The 17,278-nt window shown below is 39.2% G+C and overlaps 2 protein-coding genes across 2 annotated transcripts; both read right to left on the reverse strand.

The window, feature by feature from the left end:
* Window positions 1–3,915: 3,915 nt before the first annotated feature.
* On the reverse strand, window positions 3,916–4,767 carry LOC145803856 (uncharacterized). Its single transcript, XM_082897233.1, has 3 exons — window positions 4,665–4,767; window positions 4,325–4,575; window positions 3,916–4,248 (listed from the first exon to the last, which is right to left on the reverse strand). Exons 1-3 carry the CDS (start codon window positions 4,765–4,767, stop codon window positions 3,949–3,951), a joined length of 654 nt encoding a protein of 217 aa, XP_082753359.1. The 3' UTR covers window positions 3,916–3,948.
* Window positions 4,768–12,781: 8,014 nt separating this feature from the next.
* Window positions 12,782–17,059, reverse strand: LOC114277083 (IQ domain-containing protein IQM2). Its single transcript, XM_028218903.2, has 9 exons — window positions 16,662–17,059; window positions 15,235–15,754; window positions 15,004–15,118; window positions 14,843–14,908; window positions 14,660–14,748; window positions 14,460–14,550; window positions 14,112–14,351; window positions 13,894–13,995; window positions 12,782–13,799 (listed from the first exon to the last, which is right to left on the reverse strand). Exons 2-9 carry the CDS (start codon window positions 15,708–15,710, stop codon window positions 12,996–12,998), a joined length of 1,983 nt encoding a protein of 660 aa, XP_028074704.2. The 5' UTR covers window positions 15,711–15,754; window positions 16,662–17,059; the 3' UTR covers window positions 12,782–12,995.
* Between the last annotated feature and the right edge of the window lie 219 nt (window positions 17,060–17,278).

A 17,278-nucleotide genomic window follows, 5' to 3' on the forward strand; every position in this document is an offset into this window, starting at 1 on the left:
AATTTTGACTGGACCGAAATCCGGCTCTAACTCCCAAACCTGGAACCCGATTCGAGCCCCGTCTTCTCCCACAAGTCTCTCGTGCCTAGGCGGACGTGTGTGCCAAGTTTCGTGCTAAACCGACGCCGTTTGGTGATTTTGGGGCGTTAACGCCTCGAATTCAAGTTTCTTAAAGAAGTAGTTTGCCTAAAGTGAAATCCGACTCTAACTCCCAAACCGGGAACCCGATTCGAGCCCCGTCTTCTCCCACAAGTCTCTCGTGCCTAGGCGGTCGTGTGTGCCAAGTTTCGTGCTAAACCGACGCCGTTTGGTGATTTTGGGGCGTTAACTCCTCAAATTCAAGTTTCTTAAGGAAGTTGTTTGTCTAAAGTGAAATCCGACTCTAACTCCCAAACCGGGAACCCGATTCGAGCCCCGTCTTCTCCCACAAGTCTCTCGTGCCTAGGCGGTCGTGTGTGCCAAGTTTCGTGCTAAACCGACGCCGTTTGGTGATTTTGGGGCGTTAACGCCTCGAATTCAAGTTTCTTAAAGAAGTAGTTTGCCTAAAGTGAAATCCGACTCTAACTCCCAAACCGGGAACCCGATTCGAGCCCCGTCTTCTCCCACAAGTCTCTCGTGCCTAGGCGGTCGTGTGTGCCAAGTTTCGTGCTAAACCGACGCCGTTTGGTGATTTTGGGGCGTTAACTCCTCAAATTTAAGTTTCTTAAGGAAGTTGTTTGCCTAAAGTGAAATCCGACTCTAACTCCCAAACCGGGAACCCGATTCGAGCCCCGTCTTCTCCCACAAGTCTCTCGTGCCTAGGCGGTCGTGTGTGCCAAGTTTCGTGCTAAACCGACGCCGTTTGGTGATTTTGGGGCGTTAACGCCTCGAATTCAAGTTTCTTAAGGAAGTAGTTTGCCTAAAGTGAAATCCGACTCTAACTCCCAAACCGGGAACCCGATTCGAGCCCCGTCTTCTCCCACAAGTCTCTCGTGCCTAGGCGGTCGTGTGTGCCAAGTTTCGTGCTAAACCGACGCCGTTTGGTGATTTTGGGGCGTTAACTACTCCAATTCAAGTTTCTTAAGGAAGTTGTTTGCCTAAAGTGAAATCCGACTCTAACTCCCAAACCGGGAACCCGATTCGAGCCCCGTCTTCTCCCACAAGTCTCTCGTGCCTAGGCGGTCGTGTGTACCAAGTTTCGTGCTAAACCGACGCCGTTTGGTGATTTTAGGGCGTTAACGCCTCGAATTCAAGTTTCTTAAAGAAGTAGTTTGCCTAAAGTGAAATCCGACTCTAACTCCCAAACCGGGAACCCGATTCGAGCCCCGTCTTCTCCCACAAGTCTCTCGTGCCTAGGCGGTCGTGTGTGCCAAGTTTCGTGCTAAACCGACGCCGTTTGGTGATTTTGGGGCGTTAACTCCTCAAATTCAAGTTTCTTAAGGAAGTTGTTTGCCTAAAGTGAAATCCGACTCTAACTCCCAAACCGGGAACCCGATTCAAGCCCCGTCTTCTCCCACAAGTCTCTCGTGCCTAGACGGTCGTGTGTGCCAAGTTTCGTGCTAAACCGACGCCGTTTGGTGATTTTGGGGCGTTAACGCCTCGAATTCAAGTTTTTTAAAGAAGTAGTTTGCCTAAAGTGAAATCCGACTCTAACTCCCAAACCGGGAACCCGATTCGAGCCCCGTCTTCTCCCACAAGTCTCTCGTGCCTAGGCGGTCGTGTGTGCCAAGTTTCGTGCTAAACCGACGCCGTTTGGTGATTTTGGGGCGCTAACTCCTCCAATTCAAGTTTCTTAAGGAAGTTGTTTGCCTAAAGTGAAATCCGACTCTAACTCCCAAACTGGGAACCCGATTCGAGCCCCGTCTTCTCCCACAAGTCTCTCGTGCCTAGGCGGTCGTGTGTGCCAAGTTTCGTGCTAAACCGACGCCGTTTGGTGATTTTGGGGCGTTAACTCCTCAAATTCAAGTTTCTTAAGGAAGTTGTTTGCCTAAAGTGAAATCCGACTCTAACTCCCAAACCGGGTACCCGATTCAAGCCCCGTCTTCTCCCACAAGTCTCTCGTGCCTAGGCGGTCGTGTGTGCCAAGTTTCGTGCTAAACCGACGCCGTTTGGTGATTTTGGGGCGTTAACGCCTCGAATTCAAGTTTCTTAAAGAAGTAGTTTGCCTAAAGTGAAATCCGACTCTAACTCCCAAACCGGGAACCCGATTCGAGCCCCGTCTTCTCCCACAAGTCTCTCGTGCCTAGGCGGTCGTGTGTGCCAAGTTTCGTGCTAAACCGACGCTGTTTGGTGATTTTGGGGCGCTAACTCCTCCAATTCAAGTTTCTTAAGGAAGTTGTTTGCCTAAAGTGAAATCCGACTCTAACTCCCAAACCGGGAACCCGATTCGAGCCCCGTCTTCTCCCACAAGTCTCTCGTGCCTAGGCGGTCGTGTGTGCCAAGTTTCGTGCTAAACCGACGCCGTTTGGTGATTTTGGGGCGTTAACGCCTCGAATTCAAGTTTCTTAAAGAAGTAGTTTGCCTAAAGTGAAATCCGACTCTAACTCCCAAACCGGGAACCCGATTCGAGCCCCGTCTTCTCCCACAAGTCTCTCGTGCCTAGGCGGTCGTGTGTGCCAAGTTTCGTGCTAAACCGACGCCGTTTGGTGATTTTGGGGCGCTAACTCCTCCAATTCAAGTTTCTTAAGGAAGTTGTTGGTCTAAAGTGAAATCCGACTCTAACTCCCAAACCGGGAACCCGATTCGAGCCCCGTCTTCTCCCACAAGTCTCTCGTGCCTAGGCGGTCGTGTGTGCCAAGTTTCGTGCTAAACCGACGCCGTTTGGTGATTTTGGGGCGTTAACTCCTCAAATTCAAGTTTCTTAAGGAAGTTGTTTGCCTAAAGTGAAATCCGACTCTAACTCCCAAACCGGGAACCCGATTCGAGCCCCGTCTTCTCCCACAAGTCTCTCGTGCCTAGGCGGTCGTGTGTGCCAAGTTTTGTCATAAACCGACGCCGTTTGCTGATTTTGGGGCGTTAACGCCTCGAATTCAAGTTTCTTAAACACAAAGATGTATTTTAGCTTAGAATGCAAAGATAAATTTTATACCTGATCTTCTGGTGGTGGTGTATATGGATTCTCGTCTTCTGCAGATTCCCTAAATGCCCGGTGGCCACTCGATGCATCAGGAACCTATGTTAGTCAGTGCATAATGTGTTAATCATATTCGAATTTCATACATAATCTTGAGTGAAAATTGAACTATCAAACAATTGTGATGTTTATATGGAACCTGTCTGTTGGGATCCACACTCGCCCCCTGTGACACAAGGGCCATCATCTCAGCTCTCATCTGCTGCAAATGTGTAGAGAACTCTGCTCGCAGCTCCTCCCTCAACTCATCCCTTAGCTCAGCACGAACCTGCTGCGTGATCTGATCAATAGTCGATGGATGGGGTGTTGACTGTGATGGCCCAGCACCATCCTTATACACCACTCTCCGAGGCACGATTCTCCCGTATGTGCGACAATATCCATGTCTGTCATGACCTATCAACTCATGGAAAATGGCATTCCTAGCCTCCAAAGTCCGACCATCCTCAGGTAGCATAGAGAGTTGACGATTAAACTCATCCTGTATTGAATAAGACACACAAGTATACGCGAAATTAAGATGGTTGACACACAAAAAATAAACTTTAAATACAATCAAAGGTGTTTGGAAACTACCAAGGTCCGGATAACCTCTGGGTGATCTACTCTACGTGTCATAAGCCAAACATTCATCTTATCAGTAAACTCCCCCTTACTGGTCATCTAAATTTTTTTTTAGAAATATGAAAATTAGAATCCAAATAATTTGCAAATATACAATGTTTATTTATATAGAAAAATAAAACAATAAAATGTAAACCTCATGCCGTATCTGAGAGAAAGTAGTACGCCCTGTGGTATGAGCTATGCCGTGAGCTCGCCGATTTTTAGCGTTCCTACTTGCAATTTTCTATAACAAGTTCAACAAATGTAAGTATGTAAATATGATTTGTATGTTTACATATCATAAATATAACGTAATTGTATACCTCAGCATCGGAAGTACGCCAATACTCTACAAGTTGTTCCCACTGGCTTGGCACAACGTTCATAGAAACATCATCCTTCAGATTAGGATCAGAACTTCTAGGCTTGAAATACTTAGCCTTAAGCTTGTTCTTGTGATCCTTCCATATGCTGTTGCAGTTTTTCATGCAGATTGGCTTGTACTCCTCTGGACATATATTCAAATTGTCCTATAAAATACAAAGTTTAAGGCTAAGTATAACACAAATTTGGAATTCGAATTTGTGGACAAAAATATACTTTTACCTTCACATCCTTCCAGATAGCATCAACAATATCATCAGGCACACTGTTCCAGTCAACAAAAGTAAGAGGAACAATGTTACCATTCCGGACAATAATGCCAAGTTGAGTAGTTAACTTGGCCACGTTATCCCCTATTGGGCAGTAATTTCCATCAAATTGTATGTGCAGCTTTTTACCAGTACCCCACTCTTTAATGCCCTTGGCACATCCTCTACCACGCCTAGTCGAGGTCGATGAAGAACTAACATGACCTGCGATATACAATAATAATAAACAATATGCAATGGTAACAACCAAATGCAAATTTAAATAATGTGAATACAAATCATATCAAATAAACCTGATGTGGGCTGTGAAGAAGTCGAAGGGTCTGCAAAATACAATGAGAATAAACAAGTTATATATAATGAGCATAAATAAATGTATGTGTAAATAATTTCCATGCAACTCAAAGCAAATTTAAATACATGCGGATGGCTCATAAGCTGATGATGATAGCTGCTGTGGTGTCATTGATGGTGGACGCACCGATGGTAGGCGTGGAGGCCGAGTACATGGTAGCTGCTGTGGTGCCACTGATGGTGGTCGATACGGTGGTAATGGCCCCTCAGATGTTGGTGGCACTAATGGCCCCTCCGATGCTGGCCGATGTGATGCCTCCTCTAATGGTGGTGCTACTGATGTCCTGTTATGTAGCACATCAGACATCATGCGCCGGGGATGATCAGGCTTCCTCTTCCTTCCCATAATAATCTTCAAGCAATATAACATTAATTGACATTAGAAACATAGACAATGGTTTGTCATCAACTATAATATGACATGATTTGAACTAATACAATTACAAAGACAAAGTAAATTAAGAAATTGATGATTAATTACAACCTTGGCCTTAATTGAATTACTAATGTTGATTGCATATCAGCCTATTTGAACATCAACTGTTTCCCCTTATGCGGCTTCCCTCACCCAACCAACTTCTTCATCACGAAGCATTATATATTTCTTCCAATTGTTGGCTCATGTATGGCTCGATTTGTGGATCAGTTGAACTCATATCAAATAAACCTCTTTGAGACATCTTCACCACGACTTGCCAGTCTGGTTGTAACGGGTCTGCAACATACCAAACTTGCTCTGCTTGGGACGCCAAGATGAAAGGTTCATTGGTAATTCGATCATCTCGGTACAACAAATGATTGAAGTTCACCAACGTGAAATTGAAGACATCTTCTTTCTTTCCGTGAATGTTGTCAATCCAATCACACTTAAACAACACATGTTTCTTCTCATTGGAATATCGAATCTCAACAATATCTGTCAATTGTTCATAATAGTACACAGACCCCAGACGAGGATTCTTGTCTTTTCGACTAGCATAACTTATGGTATCTGCCTTCAAAGCTACACCACAATTTTGTGTGGCTCGACGATCATCCATGGCCTTTACTCGATACCGAAACCCATTCAGTATATACCCGTTGAACCTCCTTGCCAGGTTATGAGGACCATTTGCCAATAGAATAAGCTCTTCAGAAAGTATGACATCAGTAGTCCTTCGCAAAGTTTGGACCTATTTAACACGAAATATAAAATTTAAAATGTACATCGACTTAAGTAACTAGAATCTATAGAGTTAAATACATACATGTTCCTTGAACCAAATGTGAAAAGTTTCAAAATGTTCACGCCGAAGTTGATGATCGTCGACACGAGACATTTTGAGCTTAAGTACTTCAAGGTGTTTGCTGTGTAGATTGAAATTTTAGCCATACAAAAATTTTAGTTGAAAATTCAATAAACATAATAAAATATTGAGTGAGTGACTTAACCTACTTTATGAATGGTTGAACCGCGCTTGTATTGCATAAGATGTACCGATGAGCTTGTACCCAAGAAGTATTATCAAGATAAAAGCTTGTGTTTTCACCAGTAGCATGACCCAAATTATCAGCACCACTATAGTTCCTCACGGGTCGACTAGATTTGGTTTCCACATCACTGAGATATTGTGCACAAAAATTCATGCATTCTTCCATAAGATATCCTTTAGCAATTGATCCTTCAGGACGAGCTCTATTACGCACGTATTGCTTCAAAGTAAGAAGATACCTCTCAATTGGATACATCCATCGAAACTGAATCGCTCCACCCAATAACGCTTCATCAGCTAGATGTATAGGCAAGTGCTCCATTATATCAAAAAAACTCGGAGGAAATATTTTCTCTAGATGACAAAGTGTTACAGCGATACGATCTTTAATATATTGCAAATCCGTCGCACGATTCACTTTCGAACACAATTGTCTAAAGAAATTGCTCAATTCAATCAAGGGTTCAATTACATTCTTCGGTAACGATCTGCGAATAGCCAATGGAATAAGTTGTTGCATCAGAATATGACTATCGTGGCTCTTAAGACCCCCAATGCTTCTATCATGTAAGCGCACACGACGTGATATATTGGATGAATACCCGTCGGGAACTCTTACTTCCTTCAACACTTTCAAGAACAAATCTTTCTCATCCTTGGTCATCGTGAATTGTGCTGGTGGTAAATAGGCTTTATTCGACCCTCTTAACTGCAAATGTAGGGGTTTTCTAATATTCATATCTTGTAAATCACGCCGAGCATTAACACCATCCTTCGATTTTCCTGCAACCCCTAATATTGTCCACAACACATTGTCACAAACATTCTTCTCTATATGCATCACATCGAGGTTGTGTCTTATTAGATTGTGCTCCCAATATGGCAATTCATAAAATATACTCTTTTTCTTCCAACTATGGGTGCGATGTCCAGCTTTCTCCTTCTCTACCTGTCTCCTATGCCTCTCCTTAAGGTCATCCCTATTGTATTGGGTTAAAATACCCTCAGATTCTAATTGTAGCAACATCTCAGTTCCAGACAACAATTTTGGTTTAAGTCTGACTTCCCGACTACCATCAAATGATACTTTATCCTTCCGGAATTTATGGCCAGTAGGTAAAAATTTGCGATGACCCAAGTATGATTGTTTCCTACTATGCTTCAACCAACACGATGTAGTTTCCTTATTGCAACAAGGACATGCATATTCTCCTTTAGTGCTCCATCCTGACAAGTTTGCGTATGCAGGAAAATCACTAATTGTCCACAGTAAAGCTGCATGCATTTGAAACATTTGATTTGTTGATGCATCAAATGTTGACACACCCTCATTCCATAGTTCTTTCAACTCCTCAATCAACGGTTGCATATAAACATCAATCTTGTCACCAGGTCCTTTCGGGCCGTCAATAAGCACCGATAAAATTAGAAATGGTTGCTTCATGCACATCCATGGCGGCAAGTTGTATGGAATGAGCACAACAGGCCAAGTGCTATAAACTATGTTCATCGTCCTGAATGGGTTAAAACCATCAGATGCTAAGCCAAGCCTTACACTTCGGCAATCATTACTAAAGTCAATATTCCGACGGTCAAAATCTTTCCATGCAAGGGAGTCCGCAGGATGCCTGAAGACACCATCATCAGTTCGTTCCTCTGCATGCCATCTCATTAACTTGGCCGTCTTGGATGACATAAACAACCTCTGCAACCTTGACTTTAAAGGAAAATACCTCATCTGTTTTGCAGCTACTTGTTTGCCACCTGTGTTAGGACCATTTGAACCACCATCACCATTTGATTTCCATCTAGAACTGTTGCATATGACACATTTATCAAGATTGGCGTCCTCGTTTCGAAACAACATGCAACTGTTGGGACATGCATCCCACGTCTCATACGTGAAGCCCAAATCTATTGTGACCTTTTGAGCTTTATAATATGAGTCCGGGAGTTTCACACCCAACGGAAACGCCTCATTCAATAACTCAAGCAACATGTCAACAGACTTGTCCGTCCACTGATTAAGCACCTTCAAATGTAGAAGTCGAACAATGAATGACAAAGATGTGAACTTCTAACAACCCGGATACAATTCACTTTGTGCATCTTGAAGAAGTTTGAAATACTTTGCAGTCTCTGCATTTGGACCGAGCTGGGGTTCAGATGCACGGGGATCAGGCCCCTGTGGTTCATCACCCTCAACACTTGTACCGGCATGTGGATTTCCCATAGCCCCTTGTATCATTCCAATCATATCATCTCCAATGTCTAAATTAGCTAATGTTTCATTCTCTCGATTACTATGCAGAGATATGTAAGATTCCCCATGATTAATCCAATGTTTGTATTTTTTAAAAAAACCATTCAAAATCAGATGCTCCCGTACACCATCTCGTACAAAATAGTATCGATTCTCACACTTCCTACACGGACAACTGATCATCGAACCTTCAATCCTATTGGTGTAGGCAAACACAAGGAATTCATCAATCCCATTAATGTATTCACTCGACATCCTATTTGGCAAATCAATCCAACTCTTATCCATCATCTGTACACATCCACAAGAATATCTCACCAAAGTAACTCTAAATATAATACCTACACATAAATATTCACTCGACATCCTATTTGGCAAATTAACGAAATGTCTAAAATTCCTATTTAAGGTTTAAATTAATTAAACCTTCTTAAATTAACTTTATAATTGAGTTTATAATTGAGTTTGTCTCATGGTTATTTGTAATTGAGTTTGTCTCATAGTTTTTTAATCGTCTCAAATTAACTTTATAATTGAGTTTGTCTCATGGTTATTTGTAATTGAATCTTCTTACACACCAATATAATTTGAGACGATTTAAACAATTAAAGTATTAGTTTAATTTATTTCGTTCTTAAGTTCGTAAACTCAACACAAGTAACTAAAAAATACCAAAAATAATATATTTTTAATGTTTGACTAGCTGAAACTACTAACTGCATTTACTGAGCCAAAACTACGAAAACTAAAATAGCTAACTTGATAGTTATTAGTTCAATGGAGTTGAAATTTAGTGATTTAATCACTGTTTTAATTAAAAAAATAAAAATAACTATTTTGATAGAGATGCTCTAATATAATATGAATAAGAAAATAGTTGTTTGGCCGGATGATGTGGTTGTCTAAATTATAAGATTAAAATTTTTCACATTATGTTAGGTTGCTACTGTTATTGATTTTGACAAACTATTTCTAATTAGAGCATATGATTTGGAAAAAATAAAAAAATAAAAAACTTGAAGGATTGAATGGTAAAATTGATAATTTATTGATGAAATAGAAAAAAAAATGATAATGGTTGAAGAGATATAAATGAAAACAACCATAAAAATAATTAAAAAAATTAAAAACACTAATTGATAATAATTGATAAATGTTGATAATAATTAAAAAATAAACAGATTTATATATATATATATATATATACATATATATAGACAGATTTATTAATAACCATGAGACAAATCTGTTATATATAGACAGATTTCAGATTTATATACATATATATAGACAGATTTATTAATTAAAGTATGTTCTTAATTAAAGTATGTTATTAATAAACAGATTTATATATATATATATATAGACAGATTTATATATATATATATAGACAGATTTATTAATAACCATGAGACAAATCTGTTATATATAGACAGATTTCAGATTTATATACATATATATAGACAGATTTATTAATTAAAGTATGTTCTTAATTAAAGTATGTTATTAATAAACAGATTTATATATATATATATATATAGACAGATTTATATATATATATATAGACAGATTTATATATATAGATTTCGGATAAACAGATTTATATATATATATATAGACAGATTTCAGATTTATATATATATATATATATATATAGATTTATATACATTGCATATATATATATATACACAGATTTATATATATATATACACAGACCGAGAGAGAGAGAGAGAGAGAGAGAGAGCATACGCAGAGGGAGAGAGAGTCGTCGCCGGAGCACCACTCTTGTCGCCGGAGCCGTCGCCGCCGCACCACCGATGTCTTCCTCGTAGGCCGTTTGGGGAATTTGGGAGTGAAGTTAGGGATTTTGGAGGAGGATCGAGCGGCAGCCAAGAGGAAAAAGAAGGGGTTTTTTTTTTTGGACTTTTTGCGACGGTATGATGTAGACCGTCGCAAATAGAAGGCAAAACGGTGCCGTTTGAATTAATCATTTTTTGCGACGGCAAATTTCCGTCGCAAATGATATATGCCGTCTCCAAAAAAAGATTTTTTGCGACGGTTTTATTTACCGTCGCTAATACTTCCGCATTTCCGACCCCTCCGCTTGGTTTCATTACCGACGGGTCAGTACCGTCGCTAAAGGGGTATTATTTGCGACAGGTGCAGTTACCGTCGCAAAAAACCGTTTTTTGCGACGGGGGGCGCGGCGTCGCTAAAAATCCGTGTTTTTTGCTATGTTTTCTTGTAGTGACACTTTCGGAAAAAACTCGATTTTTCTCCACCCGGGCTCTGATACCAATTGTTGCGGATCTTGGGCACACCAGGGGACACTCACAAGCAAAAACACAAGACTTTTAACGTGGTTCGGCAAACCGGCCTACGTCCACGGGAGCGATGTTGTTATATATCAACAAATGGAGGAGATTACACACTCTCAACTCACTGTCTCTCTATATAACACACTCTCTCACACTCTCTGATACACAAACAGAATATAGCTCTCACTAGCTCTCTCTGTTTTGTGCCTCTCTCTCAGCAGTGTGTTTCTCTCTATGTTTGCCGTGTGTTCAACTCACCATCACCATTCCATTTTATACACCAAAACAGAAGGTGGAGGAGGCCTCATGGGTGTGTTGGCAAGCCTCATGGCTGCCAACTCAAGCCTCATGACTTGCCAACTCATGCCAACCTCTTTTGCCTTCCTTTTACCATGTGGGTTGGTCACCCTTCCATGTGGCTGCCAACTCAATTTGGGTTGATCTCCTACACATGTGACACACTACCAGGTGGTATCTTCCGCCAATTATAAATGTCTATCCCTTCATGTTGTCTTCTACGCATCCACATAAATGTAATGAACTGCAAATCCAATCATATTCAAAACAATAACGCCACAATGACCATATAATTATACATCACATTTAGCTTTTTTGAATCTGTGAACAAGATTACCGATCCAACATTCTGAGATTATGATCTATATGCTGTCTGTACTTTTAAAAATGTAATGTTTTATATCTCCATGACTGTACAACTTTGCAAATTCATTCATCCTATTTAAGTATCTACAATAATATATTGCACTTGTACTTGGAAGATTTGAGTCACTAATTATTCTCAACATTATTATAGATTAGATTCCAATTTGTATATTGTCTAGGTACTTATAATAACTTTATGTTTTGGATCTCCATAGTAGCACAGCTTCATAGATCAGTATTCATAACTTGGCCAACAATTCCTGACATTTTATTTGTTGCAAGCCTGGAATGGTTTTATTTATAAAAAAATATATTACTTCCTTCTTCAGCTCAGTGAGATCCATTAAATTAGGGTACATACAGAATGTTGTTCTCTACAACTACTCAAAGGTCTGTGAGTTCGTTGTCAAAAAACATTAAAAAAAAAAAAAGTAAGTAACTTGGTTGACAGGAACTGTTCTCTTTTTTTTTTTCTTTTTTCTTTTTTTTTCTTTTTTTCTGTTCTTCCACAATTGACACAGTTGTTTCCTTCTTCTTCTTCTTCTTCGTTTTTTTAATCTAATAATGTTTATAGGTCCATCAAAAGGCATAAAATAATATCTACAATCTTATACTAGGTTTCATTGGTGTGAACCCCATCTCTACCCAGAAAAAAGCAAAGGTAGTCGAAACCATAAGAGCAAATCTTCTAATTCCTCCTATTAGAAATGGTACCAGAGTTTAATGACGTGAAAAAGAAAACAAGCACCTTGGCAAAGAATTATCTGTCTTATTTTGTGATCTTTTCAAAAGATTAATGCTCCCGGAAATCAGAACATACACAAAACAACAAAAACCATGAACTTTCACCGACATACCTATAGAGTCTGACACAGTTGGAGGAATCTAGCCTATAGTAATTGAAATGAAGTCAGGTGAATAAAAATTGAAACTCAGACAACACGGGTAGATAAACTCTCGGGTGCTTTACATCCTGCAGATAGGTGATGCCAAGCCAGCAAAAGTGACACTGCTTGATTACTTCATTCAAAGCTTGGATGGCAAGTTCGGGATCAACATGACCAAGAAATGTCTGAGTGTTGACAGTCCAATTAATCTCAAAACATTGACAACATCACAAGCAGTTCAGATCAGGAATGCTATATCCTAATAATGGTAACAATAGCCACTCATATCAATATGAGGCTGAAGATCTTTCAGGACCAAAGAGTTTGTGTAGTCATCCTAAGATTAACAATTCAATACTAGTAAAAAAACCATAAAAATAATTAAGAACCAAATGCCTCAATTTAGTGTTTATTAATACAGTGACAAGTTCACAAGTACAATGCCAAAAAAAATTTGAGAAAAATAAATTTCTTTCATTTTTGATATATATGGGGTACTGGACCCTGCAAAATTGTACAAGATTCTCATTTTGTACTGTACAAGATGAACAAACAAAAAATACATACATGATTGAAATAGAAGAAAGAATGTCAAAGAATTCCTATATTGTCTTCTCTATCCATGCAAAAGAATAGATTAATCAAAGAATTTACCCTATCTCATGCATCATGACCGTTTGGTAACTCCAATTGCCGAGCTTCCTTTACACAGTGGAGAAACTTGTGGCGGATAATTCCTAATTCGAGGCAATTCCCCGCTAAAACTTGTCTTTCTGATGTTTATCTCTCCACTAAAACTGTGTGGTATACATTCCCGAGTGGAGTTTGATCTGAAATGGCCAGCAGTTCTTGGAGACAAATTCACTTTCTCTAAAGCACGGAATTGGAGTTTGGAGGGATAATCCCTCACACAACCTATTCGAGGCCCTGCTCCCGTGGTCCATTTGCAAGACAATTGCTTCCCCAGTTGATATGAATTCATTCCTTTATGCGAATCAATCCTTTTCAGAATTGATTCTTGAGGTATCTTCTCTTCCTTGTTTTCTTCATCTTCTTCATCATCAGACAAGTCCTGCTTGAAAACCATATGATCTTGATCAGAAGCAGATGATTCCTCTGCTGTTTCATAACCGTCCAATGGGGATTCTATTGCTAATGTATTGGTACTTGACTGAACAGCTTGATTCTCAAACTTTAATTTCCCAAACAAATCATCCCTATCTGGTATTGAAAGATTAGGTAGTTGCTTGCAAAGATTGTTGTGAGATGGCCTTCGTTGAGGAGGTTCTGATGCAGCAGCAGCAGTGGCAATCTCTGCTATTGAATTGGTTTTCTGTGAAGTCTTGTCCTCATTATCCATCAGTTCTGTCTCGAAGCCATCCTTTTCGCTCAGGTCTTCTTCAGATGAGACGTTTCTCAGTACAACACTGCTCTGTTTGCTAAGGGATTCTTCTTCATCCACAGGATCCGTCTGATATAAATAAATTATGTTCAATCAGTATCTGATCTTTTACTTTCTCTTGGAAGGAGATCTGAAATCAATAGAAATGAAGCTTCACATTTACCTTAACATCAGTGAGATCCACATTGTTCCTCCTGAGGAATGAGAGGAAATCCTGAAAGTTTTCTGGTGTTGGCCGATAGTGGCCACTGTGAGGCCAGACTGCCTGTTGAAAATTGACCAAAAAGAACATTGTTAACTCAACATCAAAGAATCATCACTCAACTTAGTCAATATGGAATATATGAGAATTTCCATCTGATTTCAATCTTGTAATTATACCTTTAGAATGCCCTTTTCGACAACTATTCTCCCAGCTGCGGATGTGGCTCCCCCAGCCAAGAAGCTAGAATGCTGAAATGTGCCTTTTCTCTTTTGGCCAACATAAAGGGTCATAGATGTGCTGAGGACAAAAATCCACTTTTCAGCATTGGGTCCTCCGGTGGCATCAATAAGCTCCCCTGATTGCTTGTAGAAGAGCTTTCCATTCTCAATTACAACTTCGTAAGCCTTCCTTTCCATCTGTGAGAAGGGGAAAAAAATATCAGCAACAAGGTTCTCAAGGACCTAGAGAAATTTTGTATTGCAAGAGAAAAAAATAATGAAATTCAAGAGATCGAAGTGGCTCACCGGACCAAGATACTTGATGCATTGTTGCTGAAGTTTTGATCGAGGACATTTGTCAACAAGATTAACTTCCTTGCCTTCTCCAATGTCCAGCCTGCACTTACAGATAAGCATGTTTACTACCACAGTGAAACTCAACCTCTAAATACACCTCTTTTGATGAAATGCACAATTTCCTTTTAATATAGTTGTTAAAAGCTTACCAGTAGAAGAAGGGTTCTTTGCTTTGGGAATGAAGCCATTTGACATAGTAGAAGTGAAGATTGTGTCCATAACGATGTCGTGGGTCAATCTGTCAAACAAAAATGAATAAAGTCTCTGATTTAATAACAGCCAAACAAAGGATGGACGAGAATAAAAAATAAGTTCATAAGTAATTTACTTACTGCCTCGAGCCAATGTTGTAAAGCAAGTTTTTGGGCTCTACTATTCTTTGATAGACCTTTTCCAACCTGAAAAATATCAGGCAAGAACCACAAATGGTTAAATATGGTAATAAATTTTAGAAGATAAATTAACATAAGCATTCAATCTGGATCAAATTTACTTTGGCAGCTCTGGTTCTTGCTCTTGACCAACGGGAAATGGCAGTCTCATGTTTCTCAATGTCAAAGAATGATATGGAACTTCGCTTCAATTCTGCAAAATCTAGTAGCTTCCACCTGAAATTATTTTAATTTTCATTAAAAAGGAGGTAAAAGTTGATTGACTTTATGCAAAGTAAAGAGGAAAAAAAAAAAGAGAGAGAGAGAATGTGCAAATGGTAATGAAAACACACCAGCTCTGCTCAATGAGAACTGCACAATCAGCTAGCTTTCTTCTTGTTCGGAAGCTTTTGTATACTTTCTGCAACTTTATTGCCGCTTCATGGTTTGGGTTGCTTAGATCCAAAGTAGGCAACTGTGTGATCTTATCGATCATGCTCTGTAACCGTGGGGATTGAAAATCCATCTCTGAGCACTCGGTACAACTAGATGTGATGAACATATCCTTTTTTTCAATTGAAGGAGCTTCAACCGAGACAGTTGTTTCAGTTTTTGTTGTTTTGAAGCTAACAGATTCTTCTATCATCGTCTGCCCTGAATATTTTGATTGCAACGCGGTGGGTTCCGAGACTTTGCCCTTAAAGCTGAAGGACTGCACTGGAGTTTTCACATCATCATCCCCCAGATTGATGGAATTTACAACAACAGATTCAAAGCCACTCACTAAGTCGTTATACACAGCAAAGGGGTACGGAAAGGAAATCTCCATGCGACTTCAACAGGGAATTTGATTGGCTTATGAGATCTGGATTCCTGTTGAGACAAACCAATTACTTGTCAGAGAAATGTCAGAAAATGAAATGTAAAAACACTTTAAAAAAAAAATTCCTTCTATTTGCTTACGAACTGCAGAGACTTCCAACCCAACCCATGGAAATTAGATCAGATTTTGCCACTAAAGCAATGAAAATATGATGATGAATCCACAATACCCATTTGGTCTATGTGGTACATGTATGTATGAAGCAAGACAAGCCAGACTGTGTGAAGATGAGATGCAAAATTGTTCAAATAATAAGAACATTAAATGCTGCAAACAAAACCGTCAAAGGAAGCAAGATCTGCAATATCCATTCTTAAAAATAAAATATAAATAAATAAATAAATCGCATTTCCATAATCAATCAATCACGGAAATCCGAGGACACTCGTATGTTCTAAGTACCAATATGAACAGGTGAAACTAGATTGAATAACAGTATTTTAAACAATGACAGCTTGAATCAAATAACCCAAACAACTCCAATGTGGAAAAAAAGCATAAATTTATGATACCCATTAAAAAATAAAAATAAAAAACAATATCTAGAGAAAGGTTTCAAAACCCAAGTTGGAAAACAAGATTCACAGAAGATCCATTTCATCAAATGACATTTGCTATGAAAGACATATCTAAATTTTTCAAGCCCACAAGAGGTTTGATCAATTGTTGCAGAGAAAACCATCAAGAAAATATCAAAGATTTGCAAAATCCATTACCAGCATCATCATCAATCAGGATTCATGAAACCCAGAAAAGTCATTCAACAGAATAGCCAATTAAAAAAAAACTAATCTATACTATTTAGCCAATGAAAAAGAAAAAAAAATACCATCTTTAGTAAAAACCAGAAAACACAAACAGGAAAGACCCACGTAATTTGGAGCCAAGAGTCTTTACCTTAATGTGAAGAGTCCGTGTGAGCCAAGAAATGAGAGAGAGAGAGAGAGAGAGAGAGAGAGAGAGCGAGAGAGAGAGAGAGATTGGTGGGCAATAGTGGATTGAGAGTCCGAATTGAAAGGGAGGAGATAGGATTGATTGGGCACTGAAGAGTGGTTTCCCTCTGCTTTCTTGTGCTTTTAAATGCTTTTCAAATAATGAAAAGCTCTTGGGAAGGAAATAAACGTCACTTTGCTTCCCTCGGCCACTGCTGGCTTTGATTTATATATACATGATGGAGCAAGCAGACGGACTCAGTTTTTAGTGTGAGAGAGAGAGAGAGAGAGAGAGAGAGAGAGAGTGTGTGCGTGTGTGTGTGTGTGTGTGTGGTTGTGTGTGTGTGGAATTGACTTCCGAATGAGAGAAGCCTTCTCCACACGTGCTTGCTTATTTATTTGTTTGGTTTTTAATAAAAAAATAAAAATACATGAGTTTTAGGGAAAAAAAAAATTCAAAAATACTACAAAATATAGGAAAATTTACAAATTAATTGTACTTTCAAAAAGTAATTACATACACATGAAATAGTTTATGTTCTTAATAATAAAATTTGTAAAATCTATTACTAATTTGATTTT

This window comes from Camellia sinensis, chromosome 12 (genome assembly GCF_055761805.1).
Source record: "Camellia sinensis isolate YWXY chromosome 12, ASM5576180v1, whole genome shotgun sequence".
Classification (NCBI taxonomy): Eukaryota; Viridiplantae; Streptophyta; class Magnoliopsida; order Ericales; family Theaceae; genus Camellia; species Camellia sinensis.

What these genes read in the sequence shown, in the direction of transcription:
- LOC145803856 (XM_082897233.1), bottom strand. Translation starts at nt 4,767, where the DNA reads ATGGAAATTATTTACACATACATTTATTTATGCTCATTATATATAACT. An exon ending in TTCTTCACAGCCCACATCAG is followed by an intron (nt 4,576 to 4,664) that starts GTTTATTTGATA and finishes TGTATATCGCAG; the next exon opens with GTCATGTTAGTTCTTCATCG. An exon ending in CTATCTGGAAGGATGTGAAG is followed by an intron (nt 4,249 to 4,324) that starts GTAAAAGTATAT and finishes TGTATTTTATAG; the next exon opens with GACAATTTGAATATATGTCC.
- LOC114277083 (XM_028218903.2), bottom strand. Translation starts at nt 15,710, where the DNA reads ATGGAGATTTCCTTTCCGTACCCCTTTGCTGTGTATAACGACTTAGTG. An exon ending in CAAGAACCAGAGCTGCCAAA is followed by an intron (nt 14,909 to 15,003) that starts GTAAATTTGATC and finishes GATATTTTTCAG; the next exon opens with GTTGGAAAAGGTCTATCAAA. An exon ending in GCATCAAGTATCTTGGTCCG is followed by an intron (nt 14,352 to 14,459) that starts GTGAGCCACTTC and finishes CCCTTCTCACAG; the next exon opens with ATGGAAAGGAAGGCTTACGA.